Source organism: Hipposideros armiger, unplaced genomic scaffold (assembly GCF_001890085.2).
Source record: "Hipposideros armiger isolate ML-2016 unplaced genomic scaffold, ASM189008v1 scaffold_119, whole genome shotgun sequence".
Lineage (NCBI taxonomy): Eukaryota > Metazoa > Chordata > Mammalia > Chiroptera > Hipposideridae > Hipposideros > Hipposideros armiger.
The window spans coordinates 2,416,527-2,440,232 of NW_017731469.1; the positions used below are offsets into that span (position 1 = coordinate 2,416,527).

Below are 23,706 nucleotides of genomic sequence, written 5' to 3' on the forward strand. Positions count from 1 at the left end.
AGAACACACATGTGGCTAAACTGATGGACACTATACTTTCACTGAGAATGATAGAGGCCTTGAACAGGGCTAAGATTTTACACAAATAAGGCTGCAGTATGCTTCAAAATATACCAGTGTCTAGTTTACATAGGAGGATATCTTTCTCACTGCAGAAGCTGAAATGTTGATTCCTATAGCCAAGATTCCTGGGCCTTTCCCCATTGCAAAAGCCTACCTACGACATGCCAGACTCTCTTCTGGGAGAAAGGCAGTAAACATTGGGGGCACCATCATGGTGCCTTCTCTACCAGCATGTGGACCATAAGAGCTATGGGGGTGTGGCTACCTCCACATATACAGAGTGCCAAAAAATGTATACACATTTTTTTTAAGATTTTTTTTTATTGGGGAATTGGGAAGGGTAACAGCCAAGATATTGTCCTTCAATCTTAGTTGTGGAGGGTGCAGCCAGCTCAGCTCCAAGTCCAGTTGCCATCCGGCCGCCCATCGGCAGCTCGGGCCTCTCAGCTCAAGGTGCCGTGTTCAATCTTAGTTGTGGGTGAGCGAGTCCACCATCCCATGCAGGAGTCGAACCGGAAACCTTGTTGTTAGGAGCACATGCCATCCTGCCACCTGTTGGCAGCTCAGTGGCAGCTCAGCTTGGGCACAACTCACTGGCCCATGTGGGAATTGAACCAGCGACCCTGTTGCTCAAAACTCGCACTCTTATCCAACTGAGCCACTTGGCTCGCCTGTATATACATTTTAAGATAGGAAAACTGTATTGAAATTGTAATACTCAATATATACCGATAACAAAAGATGAATACAAGTCACGTTTGACATCTGCAATTACTAGAGGGGCTCAAAGTAGTTTCCATCAGTGTCCAGACACTTCTGATGATGGCGAACTACTGCTTGAGCAACGTTGACCAAAGTGTCCACTTGTATACATTTTTTGGTATCCCCGGTAATTCAAGTTGGAATATATAGATCAAGTTGGGAAGAACTGGCATATTGTGTCTTCTCTCCATGTGTATGGATTATCTCTTCGTTTATTTAGAGCTGGGATTTATTTTATTAGGATTTTGTAGTCTTCTTCATACAGATCTTGGTACACATTTTGATAAGTTTATACCTAAATATTTCTTTTTTAGAGGGTGCTAATGTAAATGTTATTATGTTTTAAACTTTATATTTCAATTGTTCATTGCTGGGATGTACAAAAGCAATTGACTTTTGTTGTATCCTGTGACCTTGCTATTAGCTAGTTACAGGATTTTTGTTGTCATTGTTGATTGTTGTGTTCTACATTGACAATCATTGTATCTGTAAACAAAGGCAGTTTTCATTTTTCTTTCCCAATCTGTATATCTTGTACTTCCTTTTCTTATCAACTTGGATTTCCACTACGATGTTGAATAAGAGTGGTAAGAGAGGACATCTTCGCTTTGCTGCTGTCTTTCACTACTAAATATAATGTCAGTTGTATGTTTTTTGTAGATGCTCTTTATCAAGCTGAGGAAGTTTCCCTCTATCCCTAGTTTACTGAGAGTATTGTGTGTGATAATAGATTAGTCAAAAGCTTTTCCTGCATCTACTGATATAACCAGATGGGGTTTTTTTTAGCCTATTCATGTGATGAATAGCAATTGATTTTTGAAAATTTAATCAGCCTTTCACATTTGCAATAAATCCCACTTATTCATGGGATTTATACAGTATTGTATTCTATTTGATAATATTTTGTTCTGGATTTTTGTGTTTATGTTCATGAGATATATTCCTTCTATATTTTTTCTTTTATTGTAATGTCTTTATAATGGTTTTAGTATTAGAATAATGCTGGCCTCATGGAATGAGTTAGGAAATATTCGTTTTGCTACTATTTTCTGGAAGACAAGTAGAGAATGGTATAATTTCTTCCTTAAGGTTTGGGAGGATTTACCAGTGAACAAATCTGGGTCTGGTGCTTTCTGTTTGGGCAGGTTATTAATTATTGATTCAATGTCTTTGCTGATACCAGCCTATTTAGATTGTCCATTTCTTTTTTTGTGTGAATTTTGGTTGAGTGTGTCTTTGGAGAAATTGGTCCATTTTATCCAGGTTATCAAATTTATAGGCGGAGAGCTCGTCATAATATCCCTTTATTTTCCTTTCAATGTCCCTCTTTCATTTCTGATATTAGTAATTTGTTTCTTCTCTTTTTCTTTCTTTATTAACCTGCCAAGAGCTTTATCAGTTTTCCTCATTTTTTCAGAGAACCATCTTTTAGTTTTGTTGATTTTCTCTTTTGATTTCCTGTTTTCAATTTCATGGATTTCTGCTCTAATTTTTTTAAATTAAAGTTTATTGGGGTGACAATGGTTAGTAAAGTTACATAGGTTTCAGGTGTACAATTCTGTAATACATCATCTATATATCACATTGTGTGTTCACCACCCAGAGTCAGCTCTCCTTCCATCACCATATATTTGATCCCCTTTACCCTCATCTACCACCCTCCTCCCCCCTTACCCTCTGGTAACCACTAAACTATTGTCTATGTCTATCAGTTTTTGTTTCTTTATCTGTCTTGTTCCTCTGTTGCTTTCAGTTTTATATCCCACATATTAGTGAAATCATATGGTTCTCTACTTTTTCTGTCTGACTTATTTCGCTTAGCATAATAATCTCAAGGTCCATCCATGTTGTTGCAAATGGCAGTATTTCATCTTTTCTTATGGCAGAATAGTACTCCATTGTATATATGTACCGCATCTTCTATATCCAATCATCTATCGAAGGACACTTTGGTTGTTTCTGTGTCTTGGCCACTGTAAATAAAGCTGCAATGAACATTGGAGCCCTCTAATTTAAAAACATGTTTTTTACTTCTGCTTCCTTTGGGTTTAATTTGTTCTTGTTTTTGTAGTTTCATAAGGTGGAAGTTTAGAGTATTGCTTTTAGCTCCTCCTTCTTGTCTAACTTATTGGGTTGTCGGAAAAGTCATGATGCAGTTTTGCAATGAAAAACACAAAAATACATCATGACTTTTCCGATAGCCCAATATGTATTCAGTGCTACCTGTTTCCCTCTGAGCATTGCTTTTGCTGTGCCCCACAGATTTTATAAGCTGTGTTTTTATTTTCTTTTAGTTTGAAATATTTTTAAATTTCTCTTGAGACTTCTTTCTTTCTTTATTTTTTTTTTTGACTCACATGTCAGAAGTGTGCTGCTTAATCTCCAAGTATTTTGGGGTTTTTCTGATATCTGACTTTTACTGCTTTTTAATTTCATTTCATTATAATCTGAGAGCAGATTTTGCATGATTTCTATTCTTTAAATTTGTTAAGGTGTATTTCATGGCCCGGAATATAGTGTATCTTGGTGAATGTTCCATATGGACTTGAGATGAATATGTACTGTGTTGGATGAAGCAATCTGTAAATGTGAATTAGATCCAGTTTATTGATGGACCTTTTCAGTTCATTGATATCCTTTCTGATTTTCTGCCTGTTGAATCTGTCAGTTACTGATAGAGGGATGTTGAAGTCTCCTGCAGTAGTGGACTCATCTCCTTTCAGTTCTATCAGTTTTTGCCTCACATATTTTGATTATTTGTTGTTTGATGTATATACCTGTTGAGGATTGTTATGTCTTCTTGAAGAATTAATCCTTTTATGTAACAGCTCTCTTTATCCCTGATCATTATTCTTGATCTGAAGTCTGCTTCATTTGAAATAAAGAGAGCTTTTCCAGCTTTCTTTTTGATTGTTAGCATGGTATATTTTTTTCTATTCCTTTATTTTTATTCTGTATGTGTCTTGATATTTAAAGTGGGTTTCTTGTAGACAGTGTACAATTGAGTCCTTCTTTAAATACAATTAGTCTATGTCTTTTAATTGGTGTGTTTACGCCATTGGTATTTTAAGTGATTATTGATATATTTGGATTCATATCTATCCTGTCATTTACTGTTTTCTAGTCATTGTCCTTGTTCTTTATTTCTGTTTTTCTCTTCCACTCTTTTCTGCCTTCTCTGGGCTTATTTGAGAATTTTGTAAGATTCTGTTTTTTTCTTCCGTTAGCATATCAATTATACTATTTTAATTAAACTTCTTTTTAGTGGTTGCCCATGGCATTTGCAACATACATTTACAACTTATCCAAGTCTTCTTTCAAATAACACTGTACCACTGCACAAGTAGTGGTACATTATAGCAGAGTCTTTCTAATTCTTATAATTCTTTTAATATTGTCATTCATTTCACTTACCCATAAGCTATAATCACTTGTATACATTTTGCTATCATTTTGAAAATTTACCTGTTAGATCAATCAAGAATAAGAGAAATAAAAGGTTTTATTTACCATCATTTATTCCTCCTCTCATATTCTTTCTTTCTTTTTTTTTTTTTTTAAAGATTTTTATTGGGGAATTGCAGGGAGGGGAACAGCGCTGGGGAATTGGGGGAAGGGGAACAGACAAGTTGCTGTCGTTTTGTTCTTCAATCTAGTTGTGGAGGTCGTTGCTTCACTGGCCCAAGCTGGCACCATCATTGTGCTCTTCTCTGGCGAGGCAGATCAGTTGCCGGCTTCTGGACGGCCGCTCACTGCGGCTGCTGGCCGCTCACACTGGCTGCCGGCTACACGCGGTAGCCCATGGCAACCCACTGCCACAGGGACTGCAGCCTATGCCGCCGCCGGCGACTCATGGCAGCCCAGCTCCAGGTTGAGCTGTTGTTCAGCATCTTAGCTGTCGAAGGCAGTGTCACTGGCCCTCCTATGTGGGATCCGAACCGGGGCCCTCTGGCATCCCAAGCGAGTTCTTAACCATCACGCCACTCGGCCGGCCCTATTCTTTCTTTCTTTATGTAGATCTGAATTACTGACCTATATAGCTTTCTCTAGAAAAAACTTTTAAGGGACATTTTAATGTCTCTTGCAAGGCCGGTCTACTGGTAACAAATTTCCTCAATGTTTGTTTATCTGAGAAAGTATTTCTTCTTCACATTTGAAAGATAATTTCTCTGGGTACAGGATTCAGGCTTGTTTTCTGTTAACACTTTGAATACTTCACTGTCTTCTTTCTTGTGTGGTTTCTGAAGAGAAGCGTGATGTAGTTTTTATCCTTGCTCCTTCTTTAGCAAGGTGTTTTTGTGTGTGTGTGTGTGTGTGTGTTTTTCTCCCTTCCAGCTTCTATCAAGATTTTTTTCTTTGTCTTTGATTTTTACTTTGAATATGACATGCCTAGGTATCACTTATTTTTTTGATATGTATCTTGCTTGGTGTTTTCTGAATTTCCTGGACCTGTGGTTTGGTGTTTATCATTAGTTTTGGGAAGTTCTCACTCATTATCCCTTCAGATAGTTCTGCTGTTCCCTTTTCTCTTTCTTCGCCTTCTGATGTTCTCATCACATGTATGGATGTCATACCTTTTGTTATTTCCTCCTCGTTTCTTGGATATTCTGTCTTTTTTATTCTTTTTTCTCTTTGCATTTTAGTTTTGGAAGTTTTTCTTGACACTTCTTTAAGCTCTCTGACTATTTTCTCAGTTGTGTCTAGTCCATTGATGAGCACATCAAAGGAATTCTTCCTTTCTGTTATGGTGTTTTCATTCTAGAATTTCCTTTGGGTTCTTTCTTATAGCTTCTATCTCTCCACTTCCATTATCAATCTTGTCTTTTATGTTGTCCACGTTATCCAGTACAGTCCCTAGCACATGAATCATAGTTGTTTTAAATTCCCAGTCTGTTTCCAACATCTTTGCCATATCTGAGTCTTATTCTGATGTTGTGTCTCTTCAAACTGGTTTTTTTTGTTTGATTTTTTAGTATCTCTTGTAATTTTTATTGCAAGCTGGACATGATGTAATGGGTAAAAGGAACTGAGGTAAATAGATCTTTAGTGTGAAGTTTTGTTTATCTGGCTAGGATTTAGCCTGTGTTTATTGTGTGCTGGATTTGTAGGTGTCAGAGGGCAAAGTTACCTCTGGTGTCCTCGTTTTTATTTCCCCCATTGCCTGGTTTTCCCTAGAGACTTCTTAAGTTTTGTCTGATAAGCGTAGCTATCTTAGCCATATTTCCCTGTTATTATGCAGGTGTTGTAAGGTGTAAGGAGGGGGGTAGCATTCTCCAGTCCTATAATTATGCCTTAGTCTTGTAGTGAGTCTATGCTCCTGGCCTGTGACCTTTGCAAGTGCTTCTCGGTTTTGTTTCGGTTCTCCAATGAGAAGAGAAAAGAAGGCAAGGTGGCCTGTAGTTGGGAATTTCCCTTTCCCTAGGTCAGTTAAGCTCTGATAAATCCCCGGTACATTAGGGTCTGGTAAAATAGTTTCTCTTGAGTGTAGACCTTGTGAAGAGGAATGAAATGCTCTGTGCATATTTTTTGAAAGGCTACTTTTTCTCTCCTACTCTCTGAAGCATGGAAACATGAGGGCATTTTTCTCAGATCATCACTGTGAGAACCTGATAGGGCTCCCGGAGGGAGAACTCTCAAAAGTGTGGGATTGTCTCTAGGACTGGTCCCCTTAGAATTTTTCACTCTCAAACTTGGCCACACCGAGCCTTTCACAATTGTCCATTACAGATTAGATTTTTCTGTATCTTCCTGTCTGTGTCTTCAGTTTTGGGGATGGTAGTTTGCCCTATATGTGACCCAAGTCTTCTGATTGATCTCCAAGGAATTCATTTTCTGTTTGGTCCCCTTGTTTTTCTTGTTTTGTGAATGGAAAATATACTTTCCAAGCTCTTTACATACCCAACTGAAATAAACGCAGGGAAATTTTTGAGATGTCCAAGACACTTTTGTTACAAAGCTTTCATCTCTTGAAAACTCTGGTTAGAGTAACTATGTTTTAATTTATTCACTTTATATTTATTTTAAAGGGATGCAGAATAAAGTCTTTTGGAACATTAACTATTTTTTCTTATTTTCTTTTCTCGTATAGATCCTAAATGCCCAGGAGATGTTGATTTTCATAATAGTGACTGGGACATTAAGACAATCACCAGCTCTTTGAAATTCTACCTCAGGTATGCCTGATATGATTTGGGACTGTGCTTCTCATAGTTGATGAAATTTGTCAGGATGAAGATTGGAGTTGGGAGTTGATGTGGTCCTAGTTTCAGAAGATTGGATTGGATTGCTAAGGAAAAAAAGATTGACAAGGATTTCTGTTAAAGAAAAATGTGCATTAGGCAACATTTTTTTAAAAATCTGGGAATGTAAGCAAGGAAAGCATCAAAATACTAGAATTGTTATTGAAAAATGGCTTTCTTTTGGGGGAAGGGAGTTTGTTTTTGAAATTATGCCCTTAAAATAATTGAAGTTTTGCCATTGTGCAGAGATAGTGATGTCACAATGGGCTCATTCGTAAAATCAGGAGTTGTGGTAGTTCAAGGTTGTTAGCATCTTTTGGTGGATAATAACCATTTTGAAATAGTAAATTGTATTTGCACAAACAGTGTGTATTTGTGTGTGTGTGTGATGTTTTATGTCTCATGCTTTAATCGGTATAGTGGGGAAAACATCAAGGAAATACAACCATAGAAGTGCTGGAGCTAAATGAAGTGGCAGCAGTAGGAAGAAAAAGTTACCAGCAAAATTTGGGGATGCACAATGATGATGAATGTATCATTCAGTTTATTGGCATAAATTTATACTGTAAAATATTTGTTACATACATACGTTTTAAACCCACTCAGTGTCCCTTAGTATATACCATACGTCATGTGCTAAAATGTTTTCTTTTCAAGTATTGTACTTTTTAGACATTAAGATAGATACTTAAGCTCTGGGAAATATTAATCCAGAATACAATAGATTGGGTCCCAGATATTGCTGTTAAATGACCTTCTGCTATAGGATCATCCTAGAACTTTTTATAAACATGAATACTCTTTCCTAAGTATTTCTCCAACATCTGCCAAATAAGAAAGGTACTGTTGTTAGAGGGTTTAATTCTGTGCTAGGCAGTGTACTAATTGCTTGCAGTGACAACATAATTGTTTCTTTGTCTCATAATAACCCTGTAAAGTAGGTGGTACTATGCTCATTTTACAGATGAGGAAATTGAAGCGCACTCTCTCCCCTCTTAAGTAACATCCATGGTCACCGCTCGTATTATTTGAACCTAAGTATCTCTGACTTGTCAGGCCACTTGTTGGACTGTCTTATTCCCATATTCCTTACCCTCAGGGAATGTGGCCTTCTCGAAGTTGTTTGCGTAATTTCATAAAGACAGAACACAATCTGCTATGTATACTTTCAGGACTTGTGATGATGAGAATATTGAGAGGAAATGCTCTGTCTCTAGTCTCTTCAGAGCAGTCAATTTTTTCCAAAGACTTATATAGCTTAAGTCCCTTCTCACATCTCACATCTTTCCCAGCTCTTCCCATAATAAACAGTGTGGCCCTTTTGAAAGATGGGTAGATGGACCCCAAAAGTGTGAGTAGACAGAAAGCCCCCCCCCCAATAAGAGACAGTAGTCCTTAAGACTCTTATCCATGGGCCTTACTATGCACTAGCCAGCCAACACCCTTCAGATTTCTCAAAGATGTCAGTATTTTCAGAGCGGGTCTCCTCCTTCTGTGTTCTAGGTACCTAACTCACCCTTTGTCACCACCATTTCCAGAAAAATACTCTAAAAACCATTCCTTCTCTGTCCTGTGTCTTGAACCTCTCACGTTCAACTGGCTGTTTCTTCTCAGCATATAATATGCTTCCGTAGTACACTTCGCCTTGGCCTTGTGCCTTCTTTCTTTCATTCAATCCACCATTCACTAAATCATTCAGTAAACATTTTCTGAGTGCCTACTCTAAGTCTAGCATATCGCTAAGTAGTAGGCATACAGCTGTGAGTAGATGTGGTCACTGCCTGTAAAAAGGCTGTGGGCCAGTGAGGGAGGCAGACAAAAATAGAAATAATGATACAAATACAACAAACTAGAATATGTGCTCTGAAAGAAAGGTACAAAGTGCTGTGAAGGCAAATAATGGGAATATCTGACTTATTCTGGTTGTGTTTTGAACTGAGGTGTGAATTTCAACTTGAAGTCAACTGGGGGGAGGCTGCTACAGACAGAACCATATATACAAAGGCCTGAAGCAAGAGGAAGGAAACCCCTTCAGGAAACCACATGTACCAGTATGGGTGGAGTATTGAGTATAGAGAGGGAGGGAGACAAATGTGGGGACCAGATCACGCAAGGCCTTAGAGGACATTGCAAGAACTGGGGTCTGGATTTATCTTAAGAGGAATGGGACTATATTGAAGGATTTTAAGTAGGAGGTTGCATGATAAAATTTGTATTTTGAAAATAATATATCTAGAGAGAGACGTCAGATTAGAGGGAGGCAAATAGGGAGAGATGGGAACCAAATAGCAGGCTGTTGCTGCTGTCCTCGGACCAGGAAGGAGCCGTGGAGATCAGTAGAATAAGCACATTCGAGACATTTAGGGAGTAAAATTGGATATGAGGGTGGGGGACAGGAGACAAAAGAATGACTTCCACGTTTCTGGCCCATACAACGCAATGATGGTCATGCATTTACTGATTTGGGAAACACAAGAAATATACTAGGTTTGAGGGAGGTGACAAGTTAGGTTTTTGCCTATGTCACATTTGGGTGTCTTTGAAGAAGTCAGGGCAAAATGTTAAGCAGGCAATTGGCTCTATGGGAAATAAATATGTAGGAATGGAACTCAGTGAAGAGTTCTGAGCTTGAGCTAAAAAATGAGAATCGCTGGCAGAGTAGATGATAGCTGGAGGCAGGAGCTTAGATGAGATTGCCTAATGAAAGAAGTACTTCACCCCTTTCCCAACTAAACTTCAGGGTATGAAGTAATATACCCTCCCTGTGGGTACTTAACCTCCCCCAGTTTGCTCTTTAACCCACTGTAATCTGACTCCCACCCTCTCCGCCACACGGAAGCCGCTCTTGGCAAGGTCACCAGTGACTCTGTCTGTCAATGCCAAGTGCAGCAGACTATCGGCAGTCTACCTCACTTGACCTCTTTGTAGCGTTTGAAGCTGTTCAAAAGCCCATTTTGAAACATTCTCCTCTTTTGGATTCTGTTTTCACTTGCTTTTGGATTTTCTCCCACCTCTGACCATTTTTAGCAGTCCCCTTTACGGGCCTTCTGTTTCCAGGGCTCTCCTCTCGTTTTACTCCACTGGAGAGTTGGGGAAGTTTAAATATCCGCAGGGGCCAGGACATGAAAATGAGTGTGGAGTGGACTGCTTTCATATTAAACATATGGCAGGGAACCTTTGTTTGCACAGCAATCTCTTTGTTTATAAATAAACAGCAATATTCTTCCCCAAATAACCCCGTGGGCCCAATGTAGCCAGATCTTTCAGTTTTTCAATAGAAGTAGAAAATATGGATTTTTTTTCTGGTGAAATATCTCAATCTTGCATGTTCTGATGACTGATTCAATCCATTTCTTGTTTATATGCTATTCTGGACAAATAAGACCTGTTGGAAGGCCTCAAGGAAGCTTTGGCTGCCAAGTGGCTATCTCGCCTTGAGCAGTGGTACCTGTTCCCCAGGTTTTTACCACCCTCCCAGGTCCAGGATTTCCATATCTGCTCATCAGATCTACAAGGGCACTCCATCCATTTTCCTAATGGATGTCTCCCTTTGGCTATCCCAGAGGCCCCTCTGACTTAGCATCTCCTCTTCCCTCTGAATCAATTTCTATCCGCTCACCAAAACCAGGTTACTCTCTCTCTCTCACCAACATACCCAATCATTGAAGGAATTCTGTCTTTAATGTCTTTCAAGTAAGTCTCCTCACCTTTTCCTTCTACCCCTAAGGCCACAATTTTTGTTTAGGCCTTTATTATCTCTCACCTGGATTACTACAGTAGTAACAGTGGCAAGCAGTATAGCATAGTGGTTAAGAGCATGGACTCGAGACAGGCTGCCTAGTTTTGCACTTACTAGCTGTGTGTCCTTGAGTGAATTATTTAACTTCCCTGCACCTCAGTTTCCTCATCTATAAAATGGAGATAACAGCAATAACTTCTTTCTCAGGTTATGAGGATTAAATGAGTAAATGTATGTAAATCACTTAGAACAGTGAAGAGTTTGCTGCTATTATTATTATTATTATTATTATTATTATTATTGGATTACTTCCTTCCTTTGAGCCACCCACCACCTACCTTTATTTTATCATCATACTTGTCCAATTGCATTGCAAATTTTGTATATGGCACTCTCCTCAGCTAGACCACTAGCTCCTTGGAGGTTTGGACTGTATCATGTTTATCTCTGGATCCCCAGTACAAACAGGTGCTCAATCAATATTTTTTGACTAAATAAACCTATTTGAGCCTCGGTTTCCTCCTCTGTTAAATGGGGATTTGAATAACTGCTACGCCTCAGAAGATCGCTGGAAGGATCCAATGGGAGGACAGATGTGAAAGTGCTCTGGAAACTCAGGAACCGTCAGACTGAAGGACTTCATAGTAGCATTCATTGGGGGCCCACTTGGAATTTGGCAGGATTGGTTTGTGCCTCTTTTCATCTGGGGGAAGGAATTGGAGACGTTGATCGAGGTCTCGGCCACACTCATGCAGGTCTTCTGTTGAATGACTAGCAAATAGGATTCCTCTGAGAAAGTTTCTGGTGAAGAGAGAAATGTATGTAATCACACGAAGCTGTGGGACTCAGAAGCCTTGCAGCCCACAGAGCTGAGAATGTGAGGCCTGGCTACCCGCTTCCCAAAGGAACTTACCATTTTCCTTAATTTCAGGAATCTTTCTGAACCTGTCATGACCTATAGACTGCACAAAGAACTGGTCTCTGCTGCCAGTAAGTATTTCTGCCACTAGTTAGTGGTGTTAGCTTCTTCATAATGTTTACAGCGATAAGTCTAGAAAACTGCTTCAGGGGAACTAATTGAGGGGAATACAAAAAGACACACTGAGTTTATCCACTACCAAACGTATTGTTTTTCACAAATCAGTGTTAGTTGAGTGGGTTGGAGAAAATTGGCTAACATGAGGCAGGTGATGGATGGGGACTTTCTTGATCGATTGTCCCCTTCTACCAAAGCAAGAATGCTGGCTCACACTAGCATGGGACAGCGCAGTGCTTCCATTATAGTTGCTGTTTCAGCTTTTCCCCAGCACATTGCCTTTTCAAATGCTTTTCAATTGTATTGTGAATCATCACTCCTCCTCTTTTTGCGTTAGCAGCACGTTTTCTAGGTTATAAAACTGCAGGCGAGGGTGGAGAGGTGCATGGGAAATAAGGCATATAGAATCACCCCAAACATTGGCAGCTGAAGAAGCCTGAGAAGGATGGGTTGAGGAGGCTATGGTAGGAGTCTTCCCGCCAACCTCAACATGACCCTTCTCCTGCATCGTGCCTGCACGGTGGGCAGGAAGAAGATTCAGGGGACTTGCCCTCATCATGAGTCTTCTTCGAGGCAAGATCCCTTGGATTTTTACTCTGAGCCATCTCAGTGATTTTTGCAGGAACCCACAGGCAGTAGGGTACCTCCCGGTACCACAAGGATGGTGGGTGGGCAAGGGTTTCCAGCTGGAACTTTACATGGGGAACTTTAGGAGCAAATTGCTGCACCCAGAATTCTGACTTCCTCGGAGACAGTCTTCTCATCTTTCTCCTCTCCTATTTTCTTCATCTTTCCAGGCCTACTTCCTTGTTTTTATCTCTCTTTTTGCCTTTGGTTCTGTCATCTTTCTCTCTCTTTGTCTTGGTGCCTTTATTTCTTGGTCTCTTTTTGCCACCATGTCTCCATGCCCATTTAGGTCTCTGTCTCTTTACATCTCTCTAACACTCTCGGTGTCTCTGATTGTCTCCCTCTCATGTGTACATGCGCGTGCGTGTGAGGGTTTGCTTGACCCAATTGCCCAGAAAGCAAAACTCTCTCTCTCTGTTCTCTCTCAGAGTCTGACAACCTGGATTACCGGCTGGGTGCCATTCACTCCTTGGTATATAAGCTACCAGAAAAGAACCGAGAGATGCTGGAACTTCTTATAAGACACTTGGTCAAGTAAGTAACTTCTGGGGCTTCAGGAAGAGTTCCTATTAGGGGACTGGCCCACATGGTAGTGCTGCCCCTCATTAAGTCCCAGCCCTCAACTGCTTCATCCTGGGCACGCTGAGTGCTCCGTGAGGAATGTGATGATACTTGGACCCTTCTGCATATCCTTCCAGAGTCATCAGGTATCTCATTTGAGGAGTTGAGGGGTGACATCAGGTACAGTGCACTGAACACAGGCTTTGCTGTCAGATGACCCTGGTTTTGAACCCCAACTCTACCACTTATTTAGCTATATAATCTTAGGCAAACTTCCCTTAGCCTCTGTTTGGTCATCTGTAAAATTAGGATAGTATTGCCTACCATGCAGAACTGTTGTGTGGATTTCAATGAACACAGGTCAACTGCATGGCACATAGGAGGTTCTCAGGAGATGGGAGTTATTGTTAAGATTGTGGTCAACTTCTTACTTGGGTGTGGCAGGTCAGAACAGACAGCAGCATTCCAGAGTAGGCCTGGTGATGGACTACAAGAACAGAGGGACCTGCCTAAAAAGGCTGACACTGATTACATCCAGGGCAGGCAGCCCGAACATCAAAAACAATAAATATTGTTTTTAACTATAACACTTTGAATAAATAGAAATTTATGGGAAGTAGGTAGAATCAGGAAAGCTCTTCATTACAGAAGAATGCCAGCTAGGAGGAGGAATGCTAGAATTAGAAAAACTACTGGTTTGCAACCTCTGTGCCCTGTTTTAGGCATGGATCAAATCATTTGGTGAAAGATTGTTCAGGAACAAGATACTCACACATTTGAATGTATTACCCACAGATCACTTACTAATTGCAAAAGAAAAAAATGTTTCTTTACAGTCAAGCTAGCTGGTAAGCACACAGCACCTTAATTGACTGATGAAAGTTAGCACTCCTAATAATGGTACAAACTGAACTTATGTGCCTTGGGATAGGGTACAGTAAGAATACACAACATAAACTGAAATATTGGGTTGTCGGAAAAGTCATGACATATTTTTTCTACGTTTTTCGTTGCAAAAATGCATCATGACTCCTCTGACAACCCAATAGTTTTGTCAAAAATGTTTAACCCGGGAAATGAAGCTTTTCCAGTTGACAGGATGCAGGGTATAGAAAAATACAGAATATTTGATATTCTGTAAGACACACTGGCTTGGACCGTTCAAAAAAGTCAACACCCTTGAAAAAGAGGTAGAGGTACTGTTCCACATTAAGACATTAAAGAAACATAAACAGATACAGTGTGTGAACTTGGATCGGATCTAGATTTGGAAAACCTAGCTAGAAAAGAAATGTTTGCATAACATTTGAAAAATGTGAATAGGGACTAGAAATTAGATGGCATGTAACTATTGTAAATTTTTTAGGTGTGAAAATGTTATTGTGGTTTTGTAGGACAGCACACTTGTTCTTTGGAGATGAATGCTGAAGTATTTAGGGCTGAAAGAATTTACTTACATTTTTTTTAAATTTTCAATTACAGTTGACATTAAATATTATATTAGTTTCAGGTATATAGCATAACGGATAGACATTTATATAATTTATGAAGTGACCCCCTTGATAAGTCTAGTAGTAGGCAATAAAATCCTGTGATAGAATCCCCAAATACAAGCCCCTTGTGTAATCCTAGGCCTGGACAACCATTCTAAAGGGTGTGGGCTATAGGTTTACTGGAGTCTTCTTATTTTTGTAATAACACTTCTGTTATTTCAGAAGCAATACCACACATTGTAGAGAGTAGAATATACAGAAAAACAGTTAGAAGCTTTCTATTGCCAGCATCTAAAAATTGCTACTATTAGTATGAGTGCATCTTTTCCTGGATCTTTCTGTGAGTGTTTGTGTTCATGTATACACACACCCACACACATTTGCATTTTTACCCAAATGAGTTTATGGTATTTTGCAACCTACTGTTTTTCAGTTCAGCAATTTCCACCCTTGCAGACTAGGTTAACATTTCCCCAGTTAACCCCAAAATGCCCTTTATAGGTGGTTTCTCCAAACTAGTACTCTAAAGGGCCACAGGTTATATCTATCAGGTTGTCGGAAAAGTCATGACGTATTTTTTCTATGTTTTTCACCACAAAAATTGCATCATGACTTTTCCGACAATCCAATACTTCTTAGGTCCTTTTTATTTTTTAAAAATCTATCACAGTCACTTTTTTTAGGGCTTTGGCTTGTTGATGAGACTAGACCAGTGGTTCTGTAGAGTCTTACTAGTTTTGTCTACTTTCTTCATTGTCACATTTTCCAGCTTGTTCACTAATTTTCTTTATTTCTTGTAAAATAGAGGCTATCTTTAAAGACTCGGTGGGTTCGAGTTAACTATTTTTTGGTTAGAACACATGATGATGTTGTGTATCTTATGCTGCATCACACCTGAGGATGCATATTGGTTGATCCACCTTACTGATTTTAAGATGGAACATTATTCTATTCTTCTCATCTGTCCATGAAAGATTTGGGAGTGTCTACACACTATTTCTAGTGAATCCATATATCTTGACATATCTAAGCAGTGAGAAATCATTTTACCATCAGTCATGCTAATTTACAAGACCACTGGTGTTGATTGGAGAGGAAGTTAGCTGAACCTCACAGTAGCCCTTCTAGATCCTGATGAGAGTCTTTTCAATACCAATTAATCACCCTAGAGTATGTATGTGTGTACTTCCTATCACAATGCTACAGTCATAACTAACCTGTCCTAGGGGATGCATAAAAACTAATAAGCCCATGTATCAAATTTCACCCATTCTGAAGGGCACACTATTCTTTTTCAAATTATAACCTGAATTCTGGATGCATCTTCGAATCAATGGTGTCTTAAAATCACTGTTGTTAGGCAGCCGTTTTGATGTAATTATCATAATCTCTGCATGCATGAACTTGGTAATAGCTGCTCACATTGTAGTCATTTTGGTTAAATTATGTTCGTTGTTGAGTTTATTTTCTATTTAAAATGTCTTCAATAATATTACATGATGATTTGACAAGGAAATGATTTTTCTTTCTTAGCGGTACATGAAATAATGGTGTGCTTGCAATTGATGGCATTGATGAAATTCAGGACATTGTAACTGACTATATTGAGGTATTTAAAGTAAATTACAGATAATATCACACTAGTAGGAGAAACCAACGCTGTCTCTCCTTAAGAGCAGCATCCTCAGGGATAGGGACCGCTCACTTTGTGACAGACACACTCTCCCCGTCCATTAGTATCTTGTCTTTAAAAAATGTTTTACTATGAAAGGTTTCAACTATATACAGAAATAGAAGGAATAGTCTAAGAACTCTCCTGTGCCCATCACCTAGCTTTAACAGTTATCAACATATGGCCAGTCCTGTTTCATCTGTATGCTCAACCATTTCTCTTCCTCCCATATTATTTTCAAGCAAATCCAAAGCATCACTATATTTATTTCATCCGTAGATATTTCAGTATGTATATTGAAAAACTGAAAATTGTTTGTGCACCTAAACACAATACAATTATCATGTCTAAACATAAATAATTACTTACTATCAGATATTCTCAAATTTTTAGTAGTCTCAAATATGTCATGTTTTTTTCTTTGAATCAGGATCCAAATAACGTCCACACATAGCAACCAGTTGAAATGTTTTTTAAGCCTCTTTAATCTCTAGCAGAGGTCAGCAAAACATAAATGGTTAGATAGTACATATTTTAGGTGTTGTGAGCTATATGGACTGTGTCACTGTCATGGCTACTCAGTTCTTCCTTTGTAGTACAAAGCAGCCATTATTAGTATGTGAACGATGGATGTAGTTGTGCTCCAGTAAAACTTTATTTATAAAAGCAGGTGGTAGGGTGGATTTGGCCTAAGGGTCATCTTTTTTTTTTTTTTTTTGCTTTGGAATATTTTATGTTTTTTTTTTCTTTTTGGTTTCTTTGTTTTGTTTTTTTTTATGTACAGAGTAGTGGGGAGGCAAGTATACTTAATAGGTGGTTCTGTGTTCTTCCAACAGTAGACATATACCGTATTTCCCCATGTATAAGACGCACCCTTTTAAAAAAAATTTGGGGTCTAAAAACTGGGTGCATCTTATACAGTGGTTGTAGATTTATTTTTACTTGCATTTCCTGCAAGTGATGAGGAATTGTATGAATTTTATGATGAATAAAACTTGAGTTCAATAACTATGTAATACATTTTTTTTCACATTTCGGGCCCCAAAATTAAGGTGCGTCTTATACATGGGAGCGTCTTATACATGGGGAAATATGGTAATATGTGGCTATCCTTTTTCCCCATTATTTTCAAGACAAGGCCTTTCTTAGATTCATTGAATGGCAGAGCTGGAAGGCCGGTTAGATCACCTAAAAACCTTCTCCTTTTACAGATGGGGAACGTATTCCTAGGAATGGAAAAAGAGAGGCCCAAAGTTACACAACATATTAGTGCTAGAACCAATTTTAATGAACTTATTTAGTTTTTATTGTTTCTATGTATATTGAGGTATAATTGACAATTAAAAGTTGTATACATTTAACATATACGACTTGATGTTTGGGTGTACATATACACTGTGAAATAATTGCTGCAATGAAGCTAAGTCATACCTCTGTCACCTCACATAGTTACAATTTTCTTTCTTTCCTTCTTTTTTTTTGTGATGAAAACAATTCAGATCTATCCTCTTAGCAAATTTCAAGTGTACCATGCAGTATTGTTAACTGTATTAACATTGCTGTACATTAGATCTCCAGAATTAGATATTCAACTTACATAACTGCAACTTTGGATCTCTTGACCAGCACCTCCCTATGTCCCTCCTGCCCCTCAGCCCCCCACAACCGCCACCCTATTCTCTGCTTCTGAGAGTGTGACTATTTTGGATTCTACATATGAGTACAATCTTGCAGCGTTTGTCTTTTTGTGTCTGGCTGGTTTCACTTAGCATAACGTCCTCCAGTTTCATCCATGTTATTGAAAATGGCAGGATTTTCTTCATTTTGAAGGCTGATTAATATGTCATTGTGTGTATATATTTATATATTTGTCTGTCTGTGGACACTTATGTTGTTGCCACATCTTGGCTAGTGTGAGTAATGCTGCAATGAACATGGGTGTACCCATATCTATATCTTTGAGATCCTGATTTAATTCCCTTTTTATACAGACCCACAAGTGGGATCGCTGGATCATAAGGTAGTTCTACCTATACACATTTTAATTTATGACCCCTGACCTAAACCATTGAATCAAAATTATTTTTTCCTAAACTGGACGCTTTTTACCACCTCCCTCTGATACCCATTCCGTTGTTTTAATTTTTTTTTTTTAGCTGAACCATCCTGCTACCTGTTGGTAGCTCAGCGGCTGCTCAGCTCGGGCTGGACTCGAACCGCTGTTGCTCAGAGCTCAAACTCTTAAGCGAGCTCTTAACCAACTGAGCTACTCGGCCGGCCCTCCGTTGTTTTAAATTTTGATGTTCAAGAAATTGGACCTATTTTCTCTAATCTATGTGGTCTAGAGAATTTAAGATTTCTTTGCTGTCAAATCACATGACAAACTCCTACCTAATTCTCTACTCACCCTTCCCTTTTGTGGGGTTTCCGTCATCTTATTAATTACAATTTGGAGTGTGACTTACGCCTCTTAATGGTTTTGAAAATGTATAGTAAAAGACATGTCAAATGCAGAGACATCTCCCGAAAGCATGGGTTACCTTCCAGATCTCATAAGGTCAAGAAGGAAAAGAATGTCCCAAATAGGATACAGGCAACCTCCCTCGGAGAAATAGAAGGCGGCTTTAGCTTAACGGGGTCCTCCCAGGGACTTCTATTTCTTGAGACGAATGAGACAAACAGGCAGTGGGATGCAATGGAAAGACTGGGAGACCTGGAGCCTCACAGCTCGTTGGAACCCCTGGATTGCCATCTATTCACAAACCGTCTGAGCATAACTAAGTTGCTTTACCCTCTGTAAATGTAGGCTTTCGAGATAAAATACACCAGTCTGCCTTTTGGAGTTGTGAGGATTAAGTGAGCTCTGGCGCATTCAACCAAAGTCGTTTCCTTTCAGAGCTCTCAAAAAGCTGTTGTTCCTAGTTGTTGAGCCACTCGGGATCGCTTGGTGGCAGCATGGAGTTGCTTTTACAGTTTAACATCTGAAAAGAAATTCTGTCGCTAAAGAATAGGGTTAATTGCAGAAGTATTTCAACTGTTTAAAGGGACCCATCCACGGCCCAACAATACCAAAGGCTGCGAGTGGTTGTTCATTATCATCTGAATGGCACCTAGCCTTTGTGACAGGCTTAATAGACTTCATTAGGAGTTGGCTAAAGATTCTATCCCTGTCAATTACCCACTAAATGACAAGAGAATGGTGCCAGTTGTTCTGGGACCTTGGGCCTGGGTGGGTTTTGAAAATAAGTGTTTGTCATTGGCTGTAGCATCCGCTTCCCTCCCCACCCCCACAGTCAAACTGACCAGAGCGCTATACACCTTTTACTTGGCTGCCTCGCCACTATTTGAAAGAGCACTTGAGGCACCCAGCTGCATTGAAAATAATTAATCGGTACCGCCTGTGTGCAAGGCACACATACTCGGGGCTGTTCACCACCTAGTAGGAGAGGCACATAAGACACAGAAGATTGCAGTATATTCTGCTTGACAGTGGTGTCAATCCAGATGAAGACAGTGGGCGGGAATAGCCCTGAAGGGGATGTCTGTTAAAGCGAATCTCAAAGGATAAACGCACATTATTTAGATCTTGGAGGAGGGAGACATTCTAAGCAGGGGGAATGGCATGAGCCAAGATAGAGAGGTTTGAAACATCATAGTGTAGCCCGAAAATCTAAGCAGTGTAGTATATCACGAGTGCCAGAGATTGACACTCGTGCCTACATGGAGACCCCTGGAGAGGTGATAACAGCAGACACTTCTGATGGATTATTTCAAGGATACCATGTTAAAGTCATTTAGCTCTATTTATTCAAGAACCCTCTGAGGTGGATATTATTTTTGCAAGTGGGAAAACTGAAGCCCAGAGAGTTTAGTTAGGTTACTAAGACTCACTGTTGCGTGCTAGTGAGCCACCCAGGTCAGCTTCAGAGCCCAACCTGTGCACTGGGATTAGAAATCGGCATCAAGTTATGGAAGGCCTTAATTACTACCTTGATGAGAGTGTCTCCTGCCCTGTAAATAAAAGGAAGCCGCTAAAGGGAATTTAAGCAAGGAGAGTGACGAGGGATCGGGAAATGTGGAATTATAGGCCCTGATCTAACCAGGCTGATTGTAACTTCAGGCACATCCCTTTCTTCCTTTCTTTCTTTGGAACTCTTGTTTTCTTCATCTGTAAAATGAGGACACTGATAAAGGGATCACTTTTTAAAAAATTAAAGTTAATTGGGTGACAATGGTTAGTAAAGTGACATAGGTTTCAGGTGTACCTGAACCTGTACATAGGTTTCTGTAATGCATCATCTGTATATCACGTTGTGTGCTCACCACCCCGAGTCAGCTCTCCTTCCATCACCGATGAAGGGATAACTTTAAGAATCCCTTTCAGCTCTTTGGGTTATGTGCTTCTCCACCTAGCGGTAGGGAAGGGGCTGGACTCCTAACTGCTGAGACTGGTAGGCACTTGCTCTGGGTACTTTGTTCTTCTTTATACGTGTTGTACCTCCAGCCTGGATTGCCATCTTCTTCCCACCTGTCTTTCCGAGGACTTGCTAACATAGCCCCCCACCCCACATCTTCTAGCTCCTACCGTGCTACTAAGTTAGCTGTCCCTTTTGGCCCCTAATTATAGACAGTCTTGTATTCTTTGCTAGTTGTTTCCTTTGTAAGGTTTTCTTTCTACTTTGTGCCTCCCCTTTCTACTTTTTATTTTCTCTTACCCCCCATATCAACTAACAGTCTTGGTTACAAGGGGGTCTTGGAGAAAATTGTATTCATCGTTTGTTTTTTCTCTTCCGGCAGTGTGTGTGAGCACAGCAAAGTGAATCTTATGACCCCCTCCAACATGGGGGTGATCTTTGGTCCCACGCTGATGAGAGCTCAGGAAGACACTGTAGCTGCCATGATGAACATCAAATTCCAGAACATCGTGGTAGAAATCCTAATTGAGCACTTTGTCAAGGTATGTACTTCCTGTCCTCACCGTCACTTCTCCAAACCTGTAACACCTTTCCCTAGCTGCCTCAACTTGATAATGGAAGGAAATGCCTTTGTGGCACCACAGCATTTAATGGCATTTCTGACCTTGTGAAATTCATTCATTCAGCAATTGTTGCTTGGTTATGTAACTCTTATTATCAGGCTCCATGCTAGATGGTACAGAAGAAGAATAAGTAACTGCATGTAGTTTTAAGGCGTTAACAGTGTAATATGGAGACAGCCATCTAAACAAAGGAAAATTATAGCTGTAAGACTGGTGTATGTACAATGAAACCATAAAGAAAGCAATACCTATACTTATTTAAACCCCATCCCATTCTGAAAGAATTCAAGGTGGTATATTTTATATGCTATGTAAAATACAAGGTAGTGTGCATTTCAGTTAGGTCAAATGAAAAAGGGATAGGGGCCGGTCGAGTGGTTCAGTTGGTTAACAGTTAGCTTAAGAGCGCAAGCTCTGAGCAACAGGGCCACCGGTTCGATTCCCAAATGGGCCAGTGATGCTGTGCCCAAGCTCAGCTGCCGCTGAGCTGCCAACAGGTGGCAGGATGACTCAGCTGGTGAGAGCACGTGCTCCTAACAGTAAGACTGCCTGTTTGATGGTGGGCTATGCCCGCCCGCAACTAAGACTGAACTCGGCACCTTGAGCTGAGCTGCCACCCAGATGGCTCAGTGGGTAGAGCGTGCATGCTTAACAAGAAGGCTGCTGGTTTGACTCCTGCATGGGATGGTGGCTACGCCCACCCGCAACTAAGATTGAACACAGCACCTTGAGCTTAGAGGCCACGAGCTGCCAACGGGCAGCCAGATGGAGACAGGCACCCTCCACAACTAAGACTGAAGAACAACAACTTGGCTGGTCCCCTTCTCCAATTCCCCAATTAAAAAAAAAAAGAAAAAGAAAAGAAAGGAAAAGGGATAAATAAGGACAGAGACAGAAAATGAATGGAGGAATGAAGCTATACAACAAGATATGTATTCACAAGTCCTATACACTTGCTAGAGTTGGTCCTACATTTCACTCTGAAGCTCTCTAGCAGCCATTGCCATCCAAACAGAGCATAATTCAATAAAACTTTCCTGCAAGGGGACGGGGCTCGTGGGATAGTCCAGGTGAAATCCACAGCTCAAATCCAAGCTCTGCCACTTACTAGATGCATTAGGTAGGATGCAGGTTAGGCTTCTAAGCCTCTACGTACAAACCTGGTTGCTGCAACACAGGAGCCATTTCTTTCTTGGTTGTGGAATAGTCCAACAAGGAGGTCCAGGGCTGGTATGGTGACTTGAGAGGGGCATGAACCCAGGTTCCTTCTTTCTTGTTGCTCTGCCGTCCCTAAGGTGCTATTTCATGTGCATGACCAAATATCCTGTGCATTATAGCAATTGAGAGGGATGGAAGAAAGGGAAGTGGAGGGAGGACACAACCCTGTCCTTTAAGGTCTTGACCTGAAAGTGACACATGTCACTTTCGCTGACATACTATTTGTCAGAATTTCATCTCATGGTCACATCCAGTTATAAGAGAGGCAGGGAAGTATAGGGCCTTCTTTTTTTTTTGGTGGGGGGAGGGTGCACCTATATGCCCAGTCTTTCATCCATAAAAAAAATACAGAATGGGAAAGTTTAAGGAAGATGAAGACAAGCTCAGTTTGGGGTCATCTAGACTTGAGATTCCTGAAAGAGATATAGAGAGCAAGCGATATCTAGGAAGTACTTGACCGTGAATCTAAAGCAGGATTTGGCTGACTTTTTCCTAAGGGACCATATAGTAAATATGTTAGGCTTTGTAGGTTGTGGATCTCTGTCACAACTACTCACCTCCACCTTTGTATTGGGAAAGAAGCCATAGACAACACGTAAGCAAATGCATATTTCAGTAAAGCTCTCTTTACAAAACAGGCAGCAGGCATGTTGGCTGTAATTTCCTGACTCTTAATCTAAAACCCAGATATTATTGATTGATTGACTGACTTATTGAGTGATTCAACAAATATGTATTGGAGTACCTACTATTTGCCAGGTACTGTTTTAGGTACTGGAGATACAGCCCTCATGGAGTTTATATTCTAAAGAAGTAGAAAAACAGTGTTCAAAATATATATATAGTATGTTAGATGGTAATGAGAATCAAGAAAACAATAAAGCAGATAAGGGGAATAGGAAGGGTTGGGAAGTAAATTTGCAATTTTAAATATAGTAGCCAAGAAGGCCTCATTGAGAAGATGGCTTTTGAGCACAGACCCATGGGTAATAAAAGCATGATTCATTCAGGTATCTGGGGGGAAAGCATTCTAGGCTGAGGAAATGGGAAATGCAGAATCCCTGAGGCAGAAACGTGCTGTCATGTTCAGGGTACAACAAGGCCAGATTGGCTAGAACAGATTAAGCAAAAGAAGAAATAGAAGAACATGGCTTCAGAGAGGATCTTACAGGGCATTAGAATCCACTGGATGGATTTTGACTTTGCCCCCTGAGTAAGATAGAAAGAGGTTTTTGACCAGAAAAATGACATTATTTGT

General features: G+C 40.0%; 1 protein-coding gene across 2 annotated transcripts in view; it reads left to right on the forward strand.

Annotated features, from left to right (window-relative positions):
- OPHN1 (oligophrenin 1) overlaps positions 1 to 23,706 on the forward strand; it is a 286,883-nt gene that overhangs the window by 212,266 nt on the left and 50,911 nt on the right. For both annotated transcript variants that reach the window (XM_019648067.1, XM_019648068.1), the window contains exons 16-19: positions 6,914 to 6,998; positions 11,735 to 11,793; positions 12,895 to 13,000; positions 20,990 to 21,149. In XM_019648067.1, coding sequence (XP_019503612.1) covers positions 6,914 to 6,998; positions 11,735 to 11,793; positions 12,895 to 13,000; positions 20,990 to 21,149 — 410 coding nt within the window. The remainder of the gene's footprint in view (positions 1 to 6,913; positions 6,999 to 11,734; positions 11,794 to 12,894; positions 13,001 to 20,989; positions 21,150 to 23,706) is intronic.